The sequence below is a fragment of the Bombina bombina genome, chromosome 5, assembly GCF_027579735.1.
Source record: "Bombina bombina isolate aBomBom1 chromosome 5, aBomBom1.pri, whole genome shotgun sequence".
Taxonomy (NCBI): Eukaryota; Metazoa; Chordata; class Amphibia; order Anura; family Bombinatoridae; genus Bombina; species Bombina bombina.
The window spans coordinates 122,175,347-122,201,705 of record NC_069503.1 but is presented as its reverse complement, the minus strand read 5'-3'; the positions used below and the strand labels follow the sequence as shown (position 1 = coordinate 122,201,705).

Sequence of the window (26,359 nt, the reverse complement as noted above, 5' to 3'; positions counted from 1 at the left end):
AACTCTACCTATTCTGTTTCCTCTACCATCTGATTAATGAGGGAGTTATACAACTATATATATATATATATATATATATATATATATATATATATATATATATATATATATATATATTTATATATATATTTTTTTATATAAATGTTCTTCTCATTCCCCTTGTATTAGGTACTAAACTGTGTTTGTCATTGAGATCTGATAGTCACCATAATAAAGGTATATGCAGGATCATCTAGCTCCATGTCATGGGGCATAGGGCCCATGCCCATGCAATAGGGTTTAGTTACATATATTATTATTAGCATGTAGTGCCATGGTATCCTCCACAACTTTTCAAGTGACCAATATAACATATCTATCTCTGATCTCTAAATTACATTTTATATTTTAATTTGTACCTTTCAATATGCCATAAACATTTAGTTGTATCCTAGACCAGGCCTAGGTTATTTTAGTAATATTGGCAATTCCCATTGCTTTCTGTAAATTTAACCTACCTATAAACATTTTTGTGGCTATGCCATTGTGGGGGTAGCTATGCTTGTCCCTCTGATAAATATAGATAAAATATATCAGGTGTTAGCAAAATAGTCAATCTCTATTTGTGATGCTAAGGCCGATTATTCAGGGTTTTTCTGTGGCTAAAGAAGATTTGGATGTCCTTCCTATATGTCCGTAAGACAGTAATTTCTTAATATATAGAGCTCCTACTCTTACACTGCATTAACTCCTATACTCCTCCCATACTATATGGCCATGATATTATTTGGGCGAGGGACAATATCTTTGTAAACGCCAAATTTATGTTTGAAAATGTTATTTATCACTAGAGTTGTTTACTCAGTTGTAGACTCACTACACTTTGCTGGGTTCTTTTACATTCTCATTTCTAATAATACTATAGCTGGTATGTGTTTAAAGGTTCTATTATGTTTGTCAAAGGTGAATTATTTTGTAAATATGCATTTCATGAGATTCAAGAGAGTTATCTTATACAAATTCTACAATTTATTTAACCCCACATGGCTCCTTTCCGCCCTTAGTCTGTGAGGACCATGAGAGGCCATTACTTCCCATATGGGTTAAGTCCTATATTCTGATTCACTTTTATAGTTACAGGGGTTTATTAGAGTGTTCCTAAAGTTCATGCTAAGAATATTGTGACTGAGCCTGTACATATTTGTTCAAAACCTCATTTGATTCTGTGCTGTGTCAGAGAGAGCTTATATATCTGATATATATTGAAGAGGCGTAGGCATCTGGAGCACTACACGGCAGGAGTGAGGAAATAGTGGAAATAATCAGCAACAGACAAAAAAACTAAATATAACGAGCATTAGGGACCTAGACATTAGACAATTCTCACCATCAGGGGATGTAACAATTACAGTCTTTATTTCCATTAAAGGATCATTAGTGTCCATCGTTTCTTCCTCCGTCTTCATCTCAAAAACCCCCAGATGAATGTCTAGAAACACAATATACAAAATCAGTAAAAAATAAACTGTGTTACAGCAACTAAACTAGTTAAAGCTGCTGATTACCAGTTGAGAACACTTATAGAGGCTAGTTGCAGCAGTAATCAAGTATATGCTAGATTACAAGAGGAGCGCAGCTGATTGCACAGGGCGCCTAATCTTTAGCACCATATACATTAGTGCGTCTGTATATGGGTATTTATGTAGGTGTTTTAACACTTATACTTCAATACAAAATCATAGTTTAAAAGTATGTGAAAAAGTCACTATTTGACCTTTGCCTTAGCACTTGAGCCAGGGCTTGACATATTTAGGAGCCATGGAGTCACTTGCTCCTAGAATTTTACCTCTGGCTCCTAGCTTTTTGGGTTATTCTCCATATATCTATATACAGACAACAATGCCTGGCTCCTAAAAGTATGTCTGGTTGTTTAAAATTTAGGAGTCAATAAGAATATTTAACAGATTTGTTGACCCACATCTAATCACAGGGCTACATGACACACACAGATTACAGCACATTATACAGTACCACAGCATATATATATATATATATATATATATATATATAACATAATTTATGCTTACCTGATAAATTCCTTTCTTCTGTGGTGTGATCAGTCCACGGGTCATCATTACTTCTGGGATATTACTCCTCCCCAACAGGAAGTGCAAGAGGATTCACCCAGCAGAGCTGCATATAGCTCCTCCCCTCTACGTCACTCCCAGTCATTCGACCAAGGACCAACGAGAAAGGAAAAGCCAAGGGTGAAGTGGTGACTGGAGTATAAATTAAAAAATATTTACCTGCCTTAAAAACAGGGCGGGCCGTGGACTGATCACACCACAGAAGAAAGGAATTTATCAGGTAAGCATAAATTATGTTTTCTTCTGTTAAGTGTGATCAGTCCACGGGTCATCATTACTTCTGGGATACCAATACCAAAGCAAAAGTACACGGATGACGGGAGGGATAGGCAGGCTCTTTATACAGAAGGAACCACTGCCTGAAGAACCTTTCTCCCAAAAATAGCCTCCGAAGAAGCAAAAGTGTCAAATTTGGAAAATTTGGAAAAAGTATGAAGTGAAGAACAAGTTGCAGCCTTGCAAATCTGTTCAACAGAGGCCTCATTCTTGAAGGCCCAAGTGGAAGCCACAGCTCTAGTAGAATGAGCTGTAATTCTTTCAGGAGGCTGCTGTCCAGCAGTCTCATAAGCTAAACGAATTATGCTACGAAGCCAAAAAGAAAGAGAGGTAGCGGAAGCTTTTTGACCTCTCCTCTGCCCAGAGTAAATGACAAACAGAGAAGACGTTTGTCGAAATTCCTTAGTTGCCTGTAAGTAAAATTTTAGAGCACGGACTACATCCAGGTTGTGCAGTAGACGTTCCTTCTTTGAAGAAGGATTTGGGCATAAAGAAGGAACAACAATCTCTTGATTGATATTCCTGTTAGTAACTACCTTAGGTAAGAACCCAGGTTTAGTACGCAGGACTACCTTATCCGAATGAAAAATCAAATAAGGAGAATCACAATGTAAGGCTGATAATTCAGAGACTCTTCGAGCCGAGGAAATAGCCATTAAAAATAGAACTTTCCAAGATAACAACTTTATATCAATGGAATGAAGGGGTTCAAACGGAACGCCCTGTAAAACATTAAGAACAAGGTTTAAACTCCATGGTGGAGCAACAGTTTTAAACACAGGCTTAATCCTGGCCAAAGCCTGACAAAAAGCCTGGACGTCAGGAACTTCTGACAGACGTTTGTGTAACAGAATGGACAGAGCTGAGATCTGTCCCTTTAATGAACTAGCAGATAAACCCTTTTCTAAACCTTCTTGTAGAAAAGACAATATCCTAGGAATCCTAACCTTACTCCAAGAGTAACCTTTGGATTCACACCAATATAGGTATTTACGCCATATCTTATGGTAAATCTTTCTGGTAACAGGTTTCCTAGCCTGTATTAAGGTATCAATAACTGACTCAGAAAACCCACGTCTTGATAAAATCAAGCGTTCAATTTCCAAGCAGTCAGCTTCAGAGAAGTTAGATTTTGATGTTTGAAGGGACCCTGTATCAGAAGGTCCTGTTTCAGAGGTAGAGACCAAGGTGGACAGGATGACATGTCCACCAGGTCTGCATACCAAGTCCTGCGTGGCCACGCAGGTGCGATTAGAATCACTGATGCTCTCTCTTGTTTGATTCTGGCAATCAATCGAGGAAGCAACGGGAAGGGTGGAAACACGTAAGCCATCCTGAAGTCCCAAGGTGCTGTCAGAGCATCTATCAGGACTGCTCCTGGATCCCTGGATCTGGACCCGTAACGAGGAAGCTTGGCGTTCTGTCGAGACGCCATGAGATCTATCTCTGGTTTGCCCCAACGTCGAAGTATTTGGGCAAAGACCTCCGGATGAAGTTCCCACTCCCCCGGATGAAAAGTCTGACGACTTAAGAAATCCGCCTCCCAGTTCTCCACTCCCGGGATGTGGATTGCTGACAGGTGGCAAGAGTGAGACTCTGCCCAGCGAATTATCTTTGATACTTCCATCATAGCTAGGGAGCTTCTTGTCCCTCCCTGATGGTTGATGTAAGCTACAGTCGTGATGTTGTCCGACTGAAACCTGATGAACCCCCGAGTTGTCAACTGGGGCCAAGCCAGGAGGGCATTGAGAACTGCTTTCAAATCCAGAATGTTTATTGGCAGGAGACTCTCCTCCTGACTCCATTGTCCCTGAGCCTTCAGAGAATTCCAGACGGCACCCCAACCTAGAAGGCTGGCGTCTGTTGTTACAATTGTCCAGTCTGGTCTGCTGAATGGCATCCCCCTGGACAGATGTGGCCGAGAAAGCCACCATAGAAGAGAATTTCTGGTCTCTTGATCCAGATTCAGAGAAGGGGATAAGTCTGAGTAATCCCCATTCCACTGACTTAGCATGCACAGTTGCAGTGGTCTGAGGTGTAAGCGTGCAAAGGGTACTATGTCCATTGCCGCTACCATTAAGCCGATTACCTCCATGCATTGAGCCACTGACGGGTGTTGAATGGAATGAAGGGTGCGGCAAGCACTTTGAAGTCTTGTTAGCCTGTCCTCTGTCAGGTAAATCTTCATTTCTACAGAATCTATAAGAGTCCCCAGGAAGGGAACTCTTGTGAGTGGAACGAGTGAACTTTTCTTTTCGTTCACCTTCCATCCATGTGACCTTAGAAATGCCAGCACTAACTCTGTATGAGACCTGGCAGTTTGAAAGCTTGAAGCTTGTATCAGAATGTCGTCTAGGTATGGAGCTACCGAGATTCCCCGCGGTCTTAGTACCGCCAGAAGAGCACCCAGAACCTTTGTGAAGATTCTTGGAGCTGTAGCCAATCCGAATGGAAGAGCCACAAACTGGTAATGCCTGTCTAGGAAGGCAAACCTTAGGTACCGATAATGATCTTTGTGAATCGGTATGTGAAGGTAACCTTTTTTTAAATCTACAGTGGTCATGTACTGACCCTCTTGGATCATAGGTAAAATTGTCCGAATAGTCTCCATCTTGAACGATGGAACTCTTAGGAATTTGTTTAGGATCTTTAAGTCCAGGATTGGTCTGAAAGTTCCCTCTTTTTTGGGAACCACAAACAGATTTGAGTAAAACCCCTGTCCCTGTTCCGATCGTGGAACTGGATGGATTACTCCCATTAACAAGAGCTCTTGTACGCAGCGTAGAAACGCCTCTTTCTTTGTCTGGATTATTGACAATCTTGACAGATGAAATCTCTCTCTTGGAGGAGAGTATTTGAAGTCCAGAAGGTATCCCTGAGATATTATCTCTAGCGCCCAGGGATCCTGAACATCTCTTGCCCAAGCCTGGGCGAAGAGAGAAAGTCTGCCCCCCACTAGATCCGATCCCGGATCGGGGGCCCTCAATTCATGCTGTTTTAGGGGCAGCAGCAGGTTTCCTAGTCTGCTTGCCCTTGTTCCAGAACTGGTTAGGTTTCCAGCCTTGTCTGTAGCGAGCAACAGCTCCTTCCTGTTTTGGTGCAGAGGAAGTTGATGCTGCTCCTGCTTTGAAATTACGAAAGGAACGAAAATTAGACTGTCTAGTCTTGGCTTTGGCTTTGTCCTGAGGTAGGGCATGGCCTTTACCTCCTGTAATGTCAGCGATAATCTCTTTCAACCCGGGCCCGAATAAGGTCTGCCCTTTGAAAGGTATATTAAGCAATTTAGACTTAGAAGTAACATCAGCTGACCAGGATTTTAGCCACAGCGCCCTGCGTGCCTGAATGGCGAATCCTGAATTCTTCGCCGTAAGTTTAGTAAGATGTACTACGGCCTCCGAAATGAATGAATTAGCTAGTTTAAGGACTCTAAGCCTGTCCGTAATGTCGTCCAGAGTAGCTGAACCAATGTTCTCTTCCAGAGACTCAATCCAGAATGCCGCTGCAGCCGTGATCGGCGCAATGCATGCAAGGGGTTGCAATATAAAACCTTGTTGAACAAACATTTTCTTAAGGTAACCCTCTAACTTTTTATCCATTGGATCTGAAAAAGCACAGCTATCCTCCACCGGGATAGTGGTACGCTTAGCTAAGGTAGAAACTGCTCCCTCCACCTTAGGGACCGTTTGCCATAAGTCCCTTGTGGTGGCGTCTATTGGAAACATTTTTCTAAATATCGGAGGGGGTGAGAACGGCACACCGGGTCTATCCCACTCCTTAGTAACAATTTCAGTAAGTCTCTTAGGTATAGGAAAAACCTCAGTACTCGTCGGTACCGCAAAATATTTATCCAACCTACACCTTTTCTCTGGTATTGCAACTGTGTTACAATCATTCAGAGCCGCTAACACCTCCCCTAGTAATACACGGAGGTTTTCCAGTTTAAATTTAAAATTTGAAATATCTGAATCCAGTCTGTTTGGATCAGAACCGTCACCCACAGAATGAAGTTCTCCGTCCTCATGTTCTGCCACCTGTGACGCAGTGTCTGACATGGCCCTAATATTATCAGCGCACTCTGTTCTCACCCCAGAGTGATCACGCTTACCTCTTAGTTCTGGTAATTTAGCCAAAACCTCAGTCATAACAGTAGCCATATCCTGTAATGTGATTTGTAATGGCCGCCCAGATGTACTCGGCGCTACAATATCACGCACCTCCCTCTGAGCGGGAGATGTAGGTACTGACACGTGAGGCGAGTTAGTCGGCATAACTCTCCCCTCGTTGTTTGGTGAAATTTGTTCAATTTGTACAGATTGACTTTTATTTAAAGTAGCATCAATACAGTTAGTACATAAATTTCTATTGGGCTCCACTTTGGCATTGCAACAAATGACACAGGTATCATCCTCTGAATCAGACATGTTTAACACACTAGCAAATAAACTTGCAACTTGGAAATACAATTCAATTAGAATAATATTAAAACGTACTGTGCCTTTAAGAAGCACAGAAGATCTATGACAGTTGAAAATTAATAAATTGAAACAGTTATAGCCTCAATCCTTGTAAACAACACAACTTTAGCAAAGGTTTAATCCCATTAGCAAAGATAACAAATTCTGAAAGCAGGAAACAAATTACAGAATAAACGTTTTTTATCTCAGTCAAACTATAATTCTCACAGCTCTGCTGAGAGAAATTACCTCCCTCAAAATAAGTTTTGAAGACCCCTGAGCTCTGTAGAGATGAACCGGATCATGCAGGGAATACAATGAGTTGCTGACTGAAATATTTGATGCGTAGTAAAAGCGCCAAAAAACGGCCCCTCCCCCTCACACACAGCAGTGAGGGAGAACAGAAACTGTCAGAAAACAGATTAAGCAACTGCCAAGTGGAAAAATAGTGCCCAAACATTTATTCACTCAGTACCTCAGCAAATGAAAACGATTTTACATTCCAGCAAAAACGTTAAACATAATCTCTAGTTATTAAACAGCTTTATGTATTTCTTACAGTGTAATTCTAGTGAAGTACCATTCCCCAGAATACTGAAGTGTAAAGTATACATACATGACATTATATCGGTATGGCAGGATTTTCTCATCAATTCCATTGTCAGAAAATAAAAACTGCTACATACCTCTATGCAGATTCATCTGCCCGCTGTCCCCTGATCTGAAGTTTACCTCTCCTCAGATGGCCGAGAAACAGCAATATGATCTTAACTACTCCGGCTAAAATCATAACAAAAAACTCTGGTAGATTCTTCTTCAAACTCTGCCAGAGAGATAATAACACACTCCGGTGCTATTTTAAAATAACAAACTTTTGATTGAAGATATAAAACTAAGTATAATCACCATAGTCCTCTCACACATCCTATCTAGTCGTTGGGTGCAAGAGAATGACTGGGAGTGACGTAGAGGGGAGGAGCTATATGCAGCTCTGCTGGGTGAATCCTCTTGCACTTCCTGTTGGGGAGGAGTAATATCCCAGAAGTAATGATGACCCGTGGACTGATCACACTTAACAGAAGAAATATATATATATATCTCATCTGTACATCTAATCACAGGACTACATGACACACACAGAGATTACAGCACATTATATAGTACCACAGCCTATATATATCTAATCACAGGGCTACATGACACACACAGAGATTACAGCACATTATACAGTACCACAGCCTATATATATCTAATCACAGGGCTACATGACACACACACAGATTACAGCTCATTATACAGTACCACAGCCTATATATATCTAATCACAGGACTACATGACACACACACAGATTACAGCCCATTATACAGTACCACTGTCTTATATCTATCTAATCACAGGACTACATGACACACACACAGAATACAGCACATTATACAGTACCACAGCCTATATATATCTAATCACAGGGCTACATGATACACACACAGATTACAGCACATTATACAGTACCACAGCCTATATATATCTAATCACAGGGCTACATGACACACACACAGAGATTACAGCACATTATACAGTACCACAGCCTATATATATCTAATCACAGGGCTACATCACACACACACAGATTACAGCACATTATACAGTACCACAGCCTATATATATCTAATCACAGGGCTACATGACACACACACAGATTACAGCACATTATACAGTACCACAGCCTATATACATCTAATCACAGGGCTACATGACACACACACACACACACACACACAGATTACAGCACATTATACAGTACCACAGCCTATATATATATATATATATATCTGTATATCTAATCACAGTACTACATGACACACACACACAGATTACAGCACATTATACAGTACCACAGCCTATATATATCTAATCACAGGGCTACATGACACACACACAGATTACAGCACATTATACAGTACCACAGCCTATATATATCTAATCACGTGGCTACATGACACACACAGATTACAGCACATTATACAGTACCACAGTCTATATATATATCTAATCACAGGGCTACATGACACACACACACAGATTACAGTAGATTATACAGTATCACAGCCTATATATATCTAATCACAGGGCTACATGACACACACACAGATTACAGCACATTATACAGTACCACAGTCTATATATATCTAATCACAGGGTTACATGACACACACAGATTACAGCACATTATACAGTACCACAGCCTATATATATCTAATCACAGGGCTACATGACAAACACACAGATTACAGCACATTATACAGTACCACAGCCTATATATATCTAATCACAGAACTACATGATACACACACACACACACACACACACACAGATTACAGCACATTATACAGTACCACAGCCTATATATATATAATCACAGGGCTACATGGCACACAGATTACAGCACATTATACAGTACCACAGCCTATATATATCTAATCACAGGGCTACATGATACACACACACACACACACACAGATTACAGCACATTATACAGTACCACAGCCTATATATATCTAATCACAGGGCTACATGACACACACACAGATTACAGCACATTATACAGTACCACAGCCTATATATATCTAATCACAGGGCTACATGACACACACACAGATTACAGCACATTATACAGTACCACAGCCTATATATATCTAATCACAGGGCTACATGACACACACACAGATTACAGCACATTATACAGTACCACAGCTTATATATATCTAATCACAGGGCTACATGACACACACACAGATTACAGCACATTATACAGTACCACAGCCTATATATATCTAATCACAGGGCTACATGGCACACAGATTACATCATATTATACAGTACCACAGCCTATATCTATCTAATCACAGGGCTACATGGCACACAGATTACAGCACATTATACAGTACCACAGCCTATATATATCTAATCACAGGACTACATGACACACACACAGATTACAGCACATTATACAGTACCACAGCCTATATATATATAATCACAGGGCTACATGACACACACAGATTACAGCACATTATACAGTACCACAGCCTATATATATATCTAATCACAGGGCTACATGACACACACACAGATTACAGCACATTATACAGTACCACAGCATATATATATATATATATAATCACAGGGCTACATGACACACACACACACACAGATTACAGCACATTATACAGTACCACAGCCTATATATATATCTAATCACAGGACTACATGACACACACACAGATTACAGCACATTATACAGTACCACAGCATATATATATATAATCACAGGACTACATGACACACACAGATTACAGCAGATTATACATTACCACAGCCTATATATATCTAATCACAGGACTACATGACACACACAGGTTACAGCACATTATACAGTACCACAGCCTATATATATCTAATCACAGGGCTACATGGCACACACACAGATTACAGCACATTATACAGTACCACTGCCTATATATATCTAATCACAAGACTACATGACACACACACAGATTACAGCTGATTATACAGTACCACAGCCTATATATATATAATCACAGGGCTACATGACACACACAGATTACAGCACATTATACAGTACCACAGCCTATATATATATCTAATCACAGGGCTACATGACACACACACAGATTACAGCACATTATACAGTACCACAGCCTATACATATCTAGTCACAGGGCTACATGACACACACACACAGATTACAGCACATTATACAGTACCACAGTCTATATATATCTAATCACAGGGCTACATGACACACACACAGATTACAGATTATACAGTACCACAGCCTATATATATCTAATCACAGGACTACATGACACACACACAGATTACAGCACATTATACAGTGCCACAGCCTATATATATCTAATCACAGGGCTACATGACACACACACAGATTACAGCACATTACACAGTACCACAGCCTATATATATCTAATCACAGGGTTACATGACACACACACAGATTACAGCACATTATGCAGTACCACAGCCTATATATATCTAATCACAGGGCTACATGACACACACAGATTACAGCACATTATACAGTACTACAGCCTATATATAGCTAATCACAGGGCTACATGACACACACACACACAGATTACAGCACATTATACAGTACCACAGCCTATATATAGCTAATCACAGGACTACATGACACACACACACACAGATTACAGCACATTACACAGTACCACAGCCTATATATATCTAATCACAGGACTACATGACACACACACACAGATTACAGCACATTATACAGTACCACAGCCTATACATATCTAGTCACAGGGCTACATGACACACACACACAGATTACAGCACATTATACAGTACTACAGCCTATATATATCTAATCACAGGGCTACATGGCACACACAGATTACAGCACATTATACAGTACTACAGCCTATATATATCTAATCACAGGGCTACATGACACACACACACACAGATTACAGCATATTATACAGTACCACAGCCTATATATAGCTAATCACAGGACTACATGACACACACACACAGATTACAGCACATTACACAGTACCACAGCCTATATATATCTAATCACAGGACTACATGACACACACACACAGATCACAGCACATTATACAGTACCACAGCCTATATATATCTAATCACAGGACTACATGACACACACACACAGATTACAGCACATTATACAGTACCACAGACTATATATATCTAATTACAGGACTACATGACACACACACAGATTACAGCACATTATACAGTACCACAGCCTATATATATCTAATCACAGGGCTACATGACACACACACAGATTACAGCACATTATACAGTACCACAACCTATATATATCTAATCACAGGGCTACATGACACACACAGATTACAGCACATTATACAGTACCACTGATACAAAAAAAAAAAAAAAAAAAATGTTTAAAATGTCTCTTTAATAAATCTGTTTTCTTTTCTCTTGGTCTAACATAGAAATGTAGTAATAAAAAGATGCAGTGCTTTTACATTCAGAATAAACAGCTTTGCAGACTGGGAAATCTCTGAGAGCCAGTCAACAAGCAATGTGCTATATATATATATATATATATATATACATATAATCACAGGACTACATGACACACACACAGATTACAGCACATTATACAGTACCACAGCCTATATATATCTAATCACAGGGCTACATGACACACACAGATTACAGCACAATATACAGTACCACAGCCTATATATCTAATCACAGGGCTACATGACACAAACAGATTACAGCACAATATACAGTACCACAGCCTATATATATCTAATCACAGGACTACATGACACACACACAGATTACAGCACATTATACAGTACCACAGCCTATATATATATCTAATCACAGGGCTACATGACACACACACACACACAGAATACAGCACATTATACAGTAACACAGCCTATATATATAGGCTTGGGGTGTACATTATTTAGCAAACCTACTGACAGGAACTCCCTGTTGAGGTCAGATAGCTGTCATCCCCCAGCACTATTGAAAGGTATACTGAAATCGCAGCTTATTAGAACAGTCAGGAACAATTCTAACCCTAGTGTGGGAGCCTCCCAGTTGTCTGAAATGGGCGAAAAATTGCAGAAAGGGGATACAAGACACAACATATCAATCAGATGATGAAGGAAGTGTCACAAGTCACACAGGCACAATTACTGGCAAAAGAATCTAGACAGACCAAGGATGACAAATTGATACTGGCCACTACATTTTCCCCTAGTACCAGAAATGCTGGACTATTCCTAAGGACACATTGGCCTATTATTTCCACTGACCCAAAACTACACTTCAGTAAACATCTTACACCCATGGTTGGTTACAGGAGGGGCACAAATTTGCGAGACTTATTGGTCAGGACTGAGTCAAGGGCAAGCTACAAACCCAGGACACACATAAACATCAGAGGATCCTATCGATGCCTAGGGTGTACTACCTGTAATGGACTTATAAGTACCAAAACATTTCATCACCCACATACCAACAGGCAGTTTGGTATCCGACATTCGATCACCTGCACGACTACGTTTGTCATTTACTTATTGGTATGCCCGTGTTCTCGTTGCTATGTTGGCAAGACGACAGGCACACTTAGGGAAAGAATGGCCAATCACCGCCATGCCATTCGGTTGGCTCTTAAGTCCGGGGATTCGGACCAACCAGTGGCGAGGCACTGTGCACAACATAAACATTCGGTGGCATCAATAAGATACACACTCATTGATCATGTACCCCCACTGGATAGGGGAGGTGATAGAAGTCAAATACTCCTACAAAGGGAGGCTCAGTGGATGTATCGACTGGGTACAGTATACCCAGGTGGGCTTAACACCACTCCTGACTTCAAGGCTTTGATGTAATGTGGCTGTAAGGTGTGACACAATCTTAGGGTACGGTACCTAGACTACCATGACTCTGTGGGCCACATGGTGGGTGTGCCCTGACATAGGGGACCTCCTAACCATGTTGGTGTACAGCACCAGGTATGGGAGGCTTTGGTATTTCTAATACCTGTGTGGAAGTCAGGTAGTGGAACCTTGGAGTTACCAGTTCTCTAACACACATAGCCTATAAATCATTACCCAATACTTGAGTTTGGATAGTAACCCACAGTCTGAATATTTGGCCCTAAAATATTTAAGAAGGGGGAGACACTACCCGACGAGGATCAATAAGGAATACTTCAGCAGGAATGGCACTCTGGGTCGCTGATTATCCATAGGATTACAGTACATATAAGGCATTTGAGCTACATGCCATCTGAATCCATTATTAGAGGAGAAAGTGACCGCAGACACCGAAGAACACATAGAAGAGAATAAAGAGCAAGCCAATTTGAAGAAAATCTGAAGGAACAAGATGATGCTCCTTGTAATCTGTGTATGTGAATCTGGGACTGTTAGAGTCATATCATTCCCCTCTGGGGCATTGCAGCAGTGAATAGAAGGACCTTTATAACAATTGTTTTTAAATGTTTCTTTGATCTTCTAAGTAGTATGTTCACAAATACTTTGTGTGATTGGTAGTCAGAGTGGTGACAAAATGGGAGCGCTGGTAGTCTCATTATAGAAATAGATTATGCTTATAATATATGGCCCCCTTAGAATAAAGGGGTAATAACGGTAGGCATTCCTCCAAAATACAAGGGGGTACCATATAGAGGTATTTCCTTCTCATTGCCCAATTGAGTGAGTGGCATGGATTCGATCAGTCTGTGACAAAATGGAAATTACCATCATATGGTTTGAACATAAATGTTAATACACACTGAGGGCATTGCATCACAGTTAAATAATTTAATATGACACTCAGCACTTGGAATTTAAAACAAGAAAACCAAGATGCAGGGTTGCCTAGTGTTTGCTACACACTGTAACATATTGAGGCTTGTACACCGCAGCGCATTACCTTGCTTCACTGACAAGCAGATCCCAAAATTTATTTATCTTTTATTTTATCTGTAGACAATAGGTGTATATGTGATCTAGCAGGTCGCAATACCTATATTAACATACTCTGTGATATATATGTGAAGATCGTCTGATTAATGTTTTTTTCCCTGCATTAAGACAGGGGCATATGGTTTAATTGGGTTGCCATGACGATGGGCGGCCATTATGTAGATTATTCACCCTATATGTACACTTGTTTTGCACAGTACTATTAAGTCTAATTGTACTAACAACACTTAGCACATCACAAAATTTTCTTTTTGTTGTTGGTTTGTTTTTTTGATGCCGAGTGATTACTGGTTAAAATTTGACAACCGGAAGTGCAATGGCGCACAGCTTCCGGGACACAGCGTAATTGGAACGCAGTATGCGGTCCAACACCGATGGTTTGGCGCCAGTGTGTTAAATTGTTTGAAGTGGTTTTGAGTGAGTATGTCACTATTTAAAAGATGTTTTGATTGTAATTTAACTATGCTGATGAAGGAGGCAAGACCTCCGAAAATGTTACAGGAATAAAAGTAACTTGATTGTGAAAGTCCTGAGAGTGCATTTTTTGTGGCTATTATTTTCCTTTGAGGGCGAGATCTGGTGTTTTGGATACCTTTATACATGACCAGGCGTGCCCCTCCTGATTTAACCTCATCATTCTTACCACTTGCTATATGGGACTATTCACTGCGAATTGGCTCTAATTGTACAGGATTTTGTATCACTATCAACAATTACATTGTGAGCTTTTTTCCATAGGCTTTTTCTCACTGGTACCAACTATGTCATCGCAAGGGGAAGGCCATCAGGATCCAATTGTAACCGCTGTGGAAATGGTTGAAGATCCGGCAGGACAAGCCAGGGCAGCTCAAACAGGGACTGTTTCTTATACCCAGGATGATGCTAATCGCATACTGTTTGCCCCACTATCCAGGACAACTGGTGAGACTCCCCTTAGTTTGTATTTTGCATTGTTAAAACTCAAGAAACGTGAGATAGATTTATCTTTGCACGGTAGTTATCTTCAGATTATCATAGAAATGGGCAGATTCCAAGGGGCTTTAGAGTCCATAACATTCCTACTATTGGTAGAGATAATCCCGAATTCAGAAAGAAGTGGTGTTACATTTTAAACAAATGTTCTTTTGACCAAATATTGTTAGTTATTGAGGAGGTCACTTCTATCTTAGCCAAGGTTAAGACTGAAATTCAGCAGTTTGAAACAACACATAATCCAGTACTTGCTAATGATCAACAAGAGAACTGGTTATCCAAAATTAACACACAAATTGAAAAGCATAAAAATGACTTAATCACATTTAAAAACAGGAAACTGGACGCTGTCAAGTCAGACTACACTCAGGGCAAGGTGTATAAGTGGCTCACAGGTACAAGGGAGATTCAGCCTAGGAGAAGACAGCGTGACAGGCGTATACGCTTTGATACGGTGGATACAAGTGGGGCAGAGTCTACTGACACTGAGAGAACTCAAAGCGTGAGACCATATACCCCACCTGGTACAAGTGACACTTTTGATCAATATAATGCACAATCCACCCCTAGGCATTTTTTAGGGGTTACAACACGCTCACAGAGAGCAGACATTCTAGACCCCATATCAGGCGGGCGGGCACCAAGACACAGACCTCCAAGAAGGGGGAGACGAAGGATGCAATAATCAACTTAAGCTCTCATGTTCTGACAGGTGGTGAAGTACAACTGCTCAATAAGGGACTGTCATTTGTTCCCAGTACGGTGACTACTGAGTATGAGCAGAAATTAGACATTCACAAACTTAGCAGAACTTTAAAGCTTAAGGAGTTTTTTCAGAACACTGTATCCGAAAATACCAAAACTTTGATTGAACGTAAGCGTCACATACAAAGCACATTTGAACCGGTAAACTGTAGTGCCAGCACTAAAACTTTCATTCGTATGGTCTCTCAGGACCTAGACAAGGAAAGGGAACACACTACATGGAAACATAATCTCACGCCAGTAGAAAGGAAGGCTATTAAAACGCTTCAAGATGACACCTCCCTTACCATTAGACCAGCGGATAAGGGAGGCGCTATAGTCCTTCTTGATTATGATTTTTACAGAGAGGACATTGTGAGTCAACTCTCGGATACATCTACCTATATGGCTTTGAACAGTGACCCAACAGGTACATATAAAAAATAATTAGAAGATCTGATCAATATGGGCTGTGAACAGGGTTTAATTTCAGAACACATAAAGAAGTATTGTACTACTCTTTATCCCAGGATACCCATACTGTATACGATCCCAAAAGTGCATAAAGATGCCGAGAGACCTCCGGGTCGTCCTATTGTATCGGCAGTGGATTCCTTGTGCCAACCGGTGTCGCAGTATATTGATCTGCTACTACAGCCGATTGTCAGGGAAACACGATCCTTTTTGTTGGATACCAGCGAATTCATTAGATTGTTGGGGGCTGTTCACGTCCAGCCTAGTGATATCCTGGTCACCATGGACGTGAACAGCTTATATACAATCATTCCCCACAGGGAGGGACTAGAAGCAGTTAGGGAACATCTCCTAAGTAACCCCCTGTATGAGGGACCACCAGTTGAGTACCTATTAACACTTGTTGAGTTCTGTCTGAACAAGAATTATTTTAGATTTGAGGATAAATTCTTTCTGCAGATAGCAGGTACAGCTATGGGGTCATCCATGGCCCCCTCCTACGCAAACATCTTTATGTCCCACTTTGAAAATCTTTACCTATGGGGTAAATGCGATTCATCTATCATTTTCTACCGTAGGTACATAGATGATATCTTTCTAATCTGGAGAGGGGGCATGGATGACCTACATAGCTGGTTTGAGTTGTTCAACAGTACACAGACTACGGTTCGGTTTAAGATTTTGGCCGATCTACAGTCTATTAATTTTCTTGATCTCAAGGTGTACAAAACTACACAAGGCTTGGGGTGTACATTATTTAGCAAACCTACTGACAGGAACTCCCTGTTGAGGTCAGATAGCTGTCATCCCCCAGCACTATTGAAAGGTATACTGAAATCGCAGCTTATTAGAACAGTGAGGAACAATTCTGACCCTAGTGTGGGAGCCTCCCAGTTGTCTGAAATGGGCGAAAAATTTGCAGAAAGGGGATACAAGACACAACATATCAATCAGATGATGAAGGAAGTGTCACAAGTCACACAGGCACAATTACTGGCAAAAGAATCTAGACAGACCAAGGATGACAAATTGATACTGGCCACTACATTTTCCCCTAGTACCAGAAATGCTGGACTATTCCTAAGGACACATTGGCCTATTATTTCCACTGACCCAAAACTACACTTCAGTAAACATCTTACACCCATGGTTGGTTACAGGAGGGGCACAAATTTGCGAGACTTATTGGTCAGGACTGACTCAAGGGCAAGCTACAAACCCAGGACACACATAAACATCAGAGGATCCTATCGATGCCTAGGGTGTACTACCTGTAATGGACTTATAAGTACCAAAACATTTCATCACCCACATACCAACAGGCAGTTTGGTATCCGACATTCGATCACCTGCACGACTACGTTTGTCATTTACTTATTGGTATGCCCGTGTTCTCGTTGCTATGTTGGCAAGACGACAGGCACCCTTAGGGAAAGAATGGCCAATCACCGCCATGCCATTCGGTTGGCTCTTAAGTCCGGGGATTCGGACCAACCAGTGGCGAGGCACTGTGCACAACATAAACATTCGGTGGCATCAATAAGATACACACTCATTGATCATGTACCCCCACTGGATAGGGGAGGTGATAGAAGTAAAATACTCCTACAAAGGGAGGCTCAGTGGATGTATCGACTGGGTACAGTATACCCAGGTGGGCTTAACACCACTCCTGACTTCAAGGCTTTGATGTAATGTGGCTGTAAGGTGTGACACAATCTTAGGGTACGGTACCTAGACTACCATGACTCTGTGGGCCACATGGTGGGTGTGCCCTGACATAGGGGACCTCCTAACCATGTTGGTGTACAGCACCAGGTATGGGAGGCTTTGGTATTTCTAATACCTGTGTGGAAGTCAGGTAGTGGTACCTTGGAGTTACCAGTTCTCTAACACACATAGCCTATAAATCATTACCCAATACTTGAGTTTGGATAGTAACCCACAGTCTGAATATTTGGCCCTAAAATATTTAAGAAGGGGGAGACACTACCCGACGAGGATCAATAAGGAATACTTCAGCAGGAATGGCACTCTGGGTCGCTGATTATCCATAGGATTACAGTACATATAAGGCATTTGAGCTACATGCCATCTGAATCCATTATTAGAGGAGAAAGTGACCGCAGACTCCGAAGAACACATAGAAGAGAATAAAGAGCAAGCCAATTTGAAGAAAATCTGAAGGAACAAGATGATGCTCCTTGTAATCTGTGTATGCGAATCTGGGACTGTTAGAGTCATATCATTCCCCTCTGGGGCATTGCAGCAGTGAATAGAAGGACCTTTATAACAATTGTTTTTAAATGTTTCTTTGATCTTCTAAGTAGTATGTTCACAAATACTTTGTGTGATTGGTAGTCAGAGTGGTGACAAAATGGGAGCGCTGGTAGTCTCATTATAGAAATAGATTATGCTTATAATATATGGCCCCCTTAGAATAAAGGGGTAATAACGGTAGGCATTCCTCCAAAATACAAGGGGGTACCATATAGAGGTATTTCCTTCTCATTGCCCAACTGAGTGAGTGGCATGGATTCGATCAGTCTGTGACAACATGGAAATTACCATCATATGGTTTCAACATAAATGTTAATACACATTACATCACAGTTATATCACAGTTAAATAATTTAATATGACACTCAGCACTTGGAATTTAAAACAAGAAAACCAAGATGCAGGGTTGCCTTGTGTTCGCTACACACTGTAACATATTGAGGCTTGTACACCGCAGCGCATTACCTTGCTTCACTGACAAGCAGATCCCAAAATGTATTTATCTTTTATTTTATCTGTAGACAATAGGTGTATATGTGATCTAGCAGGTCGCAATACCTATATTAACATACTCTGTGATATATATGTGAAGATCGTCTGATTAATGTTTTTTTCCCTGCATTAAGACAGGGGCATATGGTTTAATTGGGTTGCCATGACGATGGGCGGCCGTTATGTAGATTATTCACCCTATATGTACACTTGTTTTGCACAGTACTATTAAGTCTAATTGTACTAACAACACTTAGCACATCACAAAATTTTCTTTTTGTTGTTGGTTTGTTTTTTTGATGCCGAGTGATTACTGGTTAAAATTTGACAACCGGAAGTGCAATGGCGCACAGCTTCCGGGACACAGCGTAATTGGAACGCAGTATGCAATCCAACACCGATGGTTTGGCGCCAGTGTGTTAAATTGTTTGAAGTGGTTTCGAGTGAGTATGTCACTATTTAAAAGATGTTTTGATTGTAATTTAACTATGCTGATGAAGGAGGCAAGACCTCCGAAAACGTTACAGGAATAAAAGTAACTTGATTGTGAAAGTCCTGAGAGTGCATTTTTTCTGGCTATTATTTTTTGCAAAGTTGCACCCAGGCAGTTTTCCTTTGAGGGCGAGATCTGGTGTTTTGGATACCTATATATATATATATATATATATATATATATATATATATATATATATATATATATATATATATATATATATATATATATATATATATATATATATATATATATAAAATCACATGACTACATGACACACACACAGATTACAGCACATTACATAGTACCACAGCATAGATATATATATATATATATAATCACAGGACTACATGACACACACACAGATTACAGAACATTACACAGTACCACATCCTATATACAGTATATCTAAATCACAGGACTTAATGAAACACACACAGATTACAGAACATTATACAGTACCATAACCTATATATATCTAATCACAGGGCTACATGACACACACAGATTACAGCACATTATACAGTACCACAGCCTATATATATCTAATCACAGGGCTACATGACACACACACACAGATTACAGCACATTATACAGTACCACAGCCTATATATATCTAATCACAGGACTACATAAAACACACAGATTACAGCACATTATACAGTATCACGGCCTATATATATCTAATCACAGGGCTACATGACACACAAACAGATTACAGCACATTATACAGTACCACAGCCTATATATATCTAATCACAGGGCTACATGACACACACACAGATTACAGCACATTATACAGTATCACGGCCTATATATATATATATATCTAATCACAGGGCTACATGACACACAAACAGATTACAGCACAATATACAGTACCACAGCCTATATATATCTAATCACAGGGCTACATGACACACACACAGATTACAGCATATTATACAGTAACACAGCCTATATATATATATAATCACAGGACTACATGACACACAGATTACAGCACATTATACAGTACCACAGCCTATATATATATATATATAATCACAGGACTACATGACACACAGATTACAGTACATTATACAGTACCACAGCCTATATATATCTAATCACAGGACTACAAACAGACACAGATTACAGCACATTCTACAGTACCACAGCCTATATATATCTAATCACAGGGCTACATGGCACACACAGATTACAGCACATTATACAGTACCACAGCCTATATATATCTAATCACAGGGTTACATGACACACACACACACAGTACACCATATTATACAGTACCACAGCCTATATATATCTAATCACAGGACTACATGACACACACAGATTACAGCACATTATACAGTACCACAGCCTATATATATCTAATCACAGGGCTACATGACACACACAGATTACAGCACATTATACAGTACCACAGCCTATATATATCTAATCACAGGGCTACATGACACACACAGATTACAGCACATTATACAGTACCACAGCCTATATATATCTAATCACAAGGCTACATGACACACACAGATTACAGTGCATTATACAGTACCACAGTCTATATATATCTAATCACAGGGCTACATGATACACACACAGATTACAGCACATTATACAGTACCACAGCCTATATAAATCTAATCACAGGGCTACATGACACACACACACACAGATTACAGTACATTATACAGTACCACAGCCTATATATATCTAATCACATGACTACATGATACACAGAGATTACAGCACATTATACAGTACCACAGCCTATATATATCTAATCACAGGGCTACATGACACACACACAGATTACAGCACATTATACAGTACCATAGCCTATATATATATAATCACGGGGCTACATGACACACACACACACACATTACAGCACATTATACAGTACCACAGTCTATATATCTAATTACAGGGCTACATGACACACACACAGATTACAGCACATTATACAGTACCACAGCCTATACAGGTGGCCCTCAGTTTACAATGGTTCAATTTACACCGTTTCAGAATAACAACCTTTTTTCCAGTCATGTGACTGCTATTGAAAAGCATTGAGAAGCAATGTATTTATTAAAATAGACAGTAGGTGGAGCTGTCTGCTTGTGTTGCAGCAAAGCCAAGCACGCTGAAATTAATCAGTTTAACCAGACCTGAGCTATCGAGCAGATTTCAAAGGAACAAGATCTTCCTGTCTATAAATCAGTCCAGATTGGAATGCATAGAAAGAACTGTTTGCAGAAAAATGCAAGTGAAGTCTGTGTTGTGTGATTATTTTATTAGGTTTATAATGCTGTTTAGCAAATGTTTTTGTTCATTTAACTTAGTTTAATTATATATTATGTGTTGTGTGATTATTTTATTAGGTTTATAATGCTGTTTAGCATTTAAAGTCTTAATTTCAAAGCTTTAAAAATAATGTATTAGGTGTTACTTATGACAATTTTAAGAGCTGCCTGGAACCTAACTCCCTCATTTCCCATTGACTTACATTATAAACTGGGTTTCAATTTACAACGGTTTCAATTTACAACCATTCCTTCTGGAACCTAACCCCGGCGTAAACTGAGGGCTACCTGTATATATCTAATCACAGGACTACATGACACACACAGATTACAGCACATTATACAGTACCACAGCCTATATATATCTAATAACAGGGCTACATGACACACACACACAGATTACAGCACATTATACAGTACCACAGCCTATATATATCTAATCACAGGGCTACATGACACACACAGCACACACAGATTACAGCACAATATACAGTATCACAGCCTATATATATCTAATCACAGGGCTACATGACACACACAGCACACACAGATTACAGCAAAATATACAGTATCACAGCCTATATATATCTAATCACAGGGCTATATGATACACACACACACAGATTACAGCACATTATACAGTACCACAGCCTATATATATCTAATCACAGGGCTACATGACACACACAGATTACAGCACATTATACAGTAACACAGCCTATATATATGTAATCACAGGGCTACATGACACACACAGATTACAGCACATTATACAGTACCACAGACTATATATATATATCTAATCACAGGGCTACATAACACACACACAGATTACAGCACATTATACAGTACCACAGCCTATATATATCTAATCCCAGGACTAAATGACACACACACAGATTACAGCACATTATACAGTACCACAGCCTATATATATCTAATCACAGGGTTACATGACACACACATATTACAGCACATTTTACAGTACCACAGCCTATATATATATATATATATATATATATATATATATATATATATATATATATATATATATATATATATATATATATATATATATATATATATATATATATATATATCTAATCACAGGACTACATGATACACACACAGATTACAGCATATTATACAGTAACACAGCCTATATATATATAATCACAGGACTACATGACACACAGATTACAGCACATTATACAGTACCACAGCCTATATATATATATATATATATATATAATCACAGGACTACATGACACACAGATTACAGTACATTATACAGTACCACATCCTATATATATCTAATCACAGGACTACATAACAGACACAGATTACAGCACATTCTACAGTACCACAGCCTATATATATCTAATCACAGGGCTACATGGCACACACAGATTACAGCACATTATACAGTACCACAGCCTATATATATCTAATCACAGGGCTACATGACACACACAGATTACAGCATATTATACAGTAACACAGCCTATATATATCTAATCACAGGGTTACATGACACACACACACACAGTACACCATATTATACAGTACCACAGCCTATATATATCTAATCACAGGACTACATGACACACACAGATTACAGCACATTATACAGTACCACAGCCTATATATATCTAATCACAGGGCTACATGACACACACAGATTACAGCACATTATACAGTACCACAGCCTATATATATCTAATCACAGGGCTACATGACACACACAGATTACAGCACATTATACAGTACCACAGCCTATATATATCTAATCACAAGGCTACATGACACACACAGATTACAGTGCATTATACAGTACCACAGTCTATATATATCTAATCACAGGGCTACATGATACACACACAGATTACAGCACATTATACAGTACCACAGCCTATATAAATCTAATCACAGGGCTACATGACACACACACACACAGATTACAGTACATTATACAGTACCACAGCCTATATATATCTAATCACATGACTACATGATACACACAGATTACAGCACATTATACAGTACCACAGCCTATATATATCTAATCACAGGGCTACATGACACACACACAGATTACAGTACATTATACAGTACCACAGTCTATATATATCTAATCACAGGGCTACATGACATACACACAGATTACAGCACATTATACAGTACCACAGCCTATATATATCTAATCACAGGGCTACATGACACACAGAGATTACAGCACATTATACAGTACCACAGCCTATATATAGCTAATCACAGGACTACATGACACACACACACACAGATTACAGCACATTATACAGTACCACAGCCTATAAATAGCTAATCACAGGACTACATGACACACACACACAGATTACAGCACATTATACAGTACCACAGCCTATATATATCTAATCACAGAACTACATGACACACACAGATTACAGCACATTATACAGTACCACAGCCTATATATATCTAATCACATGACTACATGACACACACACAGATTACAGCACATTATACAGTACCACAGTCTATATATAGCTAATCACAGGACTACATGACACATACACACAGATTACAGCACATTATACAGTACCACAGTCTATATATATCTAATCACAGAACTACATGACACACACAGATTACAGCACATTATACAGTACCACAGCCTATATATAGCTAATCACAGGACTACATGACACATACACACAGATTACAGCACATTATACAGTACCACAGTCTATATATATCTAATCACAGAACTACATGACACACACAGATTACAGCACATTATACAGTACCACAGCCTATATATATCTAATCACAGGACTACATGACACACACACAGATTACAGCACATTATACAGTACCACAGCCTATATATATCTAATCACAGGACTACATGACACACACACAGATTACAGCACATTATACAGTACCACAGCCTGAGCCTATATATATCTAATCACAGGGCTACAATACAACAGCCTATATATATCTAATCACAGGGCTACATGACACACACACAGATTACAGCACATTATACAGTACCACAGCCTATATATATCTAATCACAGGGCTACATGACACACACAGATTACAGCACAGTATACAGTACCACAGCCTATATATATCTAATCATAGGGCTACATAACACACACACACATAGATTACAGCACAATATACAGTACCACAGCCTATATATATCTAATCACAGGACTACATGACACAAACACACAGATTATAGCACAATATACAGTACCACAGCCTATATATATCTAATCACAGGGCTACATGATACACACACAGAGATTATAGCACAATATACTATACCATAGCATATATATATATATATATATATATATATATATATATATATATATATATATATATATATATATATATACATATATATATATATATATATACATATAAATATATATATTACAGACCTATATTATATAGTCACTACCGCATAAACTCACCTCGATCTATGATGCACAGGAATTAAAAGTAATTCTCCTATAGCTAAGGTTCCCATGATGTCACACAGTCACATGGGATAGTGCTTTGCTAGTTCCTATTCCAACGATGGACCTAACTCATTCATAAATAATGACTAGGCGTGAAAGATTTAGATCGTTTACTGTTTATAGGAATTGTACCACCTGGTGGTCATTTTATGTAAAGACACCTTACAGTGGGTAGTTGCTGGCTGGCTAAAGATGTTGCGCTATCAGTACAGTATTAAATGCTTTATTGGCATCATATGGAAATATAATGCAGTTACACTATAGATTTGTTTAATATACAGTACATAGTGTTTGTATTAATAATTATTAGTAGATCACATTAGGTTCCCTGTTTAGGTATTAGGGCTCTATACAAGTATCCTACAAGTTTTTCAGCTGCCTGTTTTCTGTTTGTTATTGCAATGTCAGGGTGGTGGTCACCTGTAGGCTATTGTTAGTGATTAATAACAGCTGGTTTCATTCTCAGCAAGTGATATAAACTCAGATCTATGAAATCTTCCCTTATGATTGTAACAGTGCAATATTGTAATTTTTTTTAAATTGTCTTTACAAAACAGAGAACAAGTGATCCCTCAAACCTGACTACAGAACAAGAGAAAAACCCTTATTGACA

At 39.3% G+C, this 26,359-nt stretch overlaps 1 protein-coding gene across 2 annotated transcripts in view; it reads right to left on the bottom strand.

Moving 5' to 3' along the window:
- LOC128659243 (zinc finger protein OZF-like) overlaps positions 1 to 25,762 on the bottom strand; it is a 50,907-nt gene extending 25,145 nt beyond the window's left edge. For both annotated transcript variants that reach the window (XM_053712918.1, XM_053712919.1), the window contains exons 1-2: positions 25,699 to 25,762; positions 1,367 to 1,468 (exon numbers count right to left, since the gene is read on the bottom strand). In XM_053712918.1, the coding sequence (XP_053568893.1) occupies positions 1,367 to 1,445 (79 nt within the window). In that variant the 5' untranslated portion in view covers positions 1,446 to 1,468; positions 25,699 to 25,762. The remainder of the gene's footprint in view (positions 1 to 1,366; positions 1,469 to 25,698) is intronic.
- Positions 25,763 to 26,359: the final 597 nt, after the last annotated feature.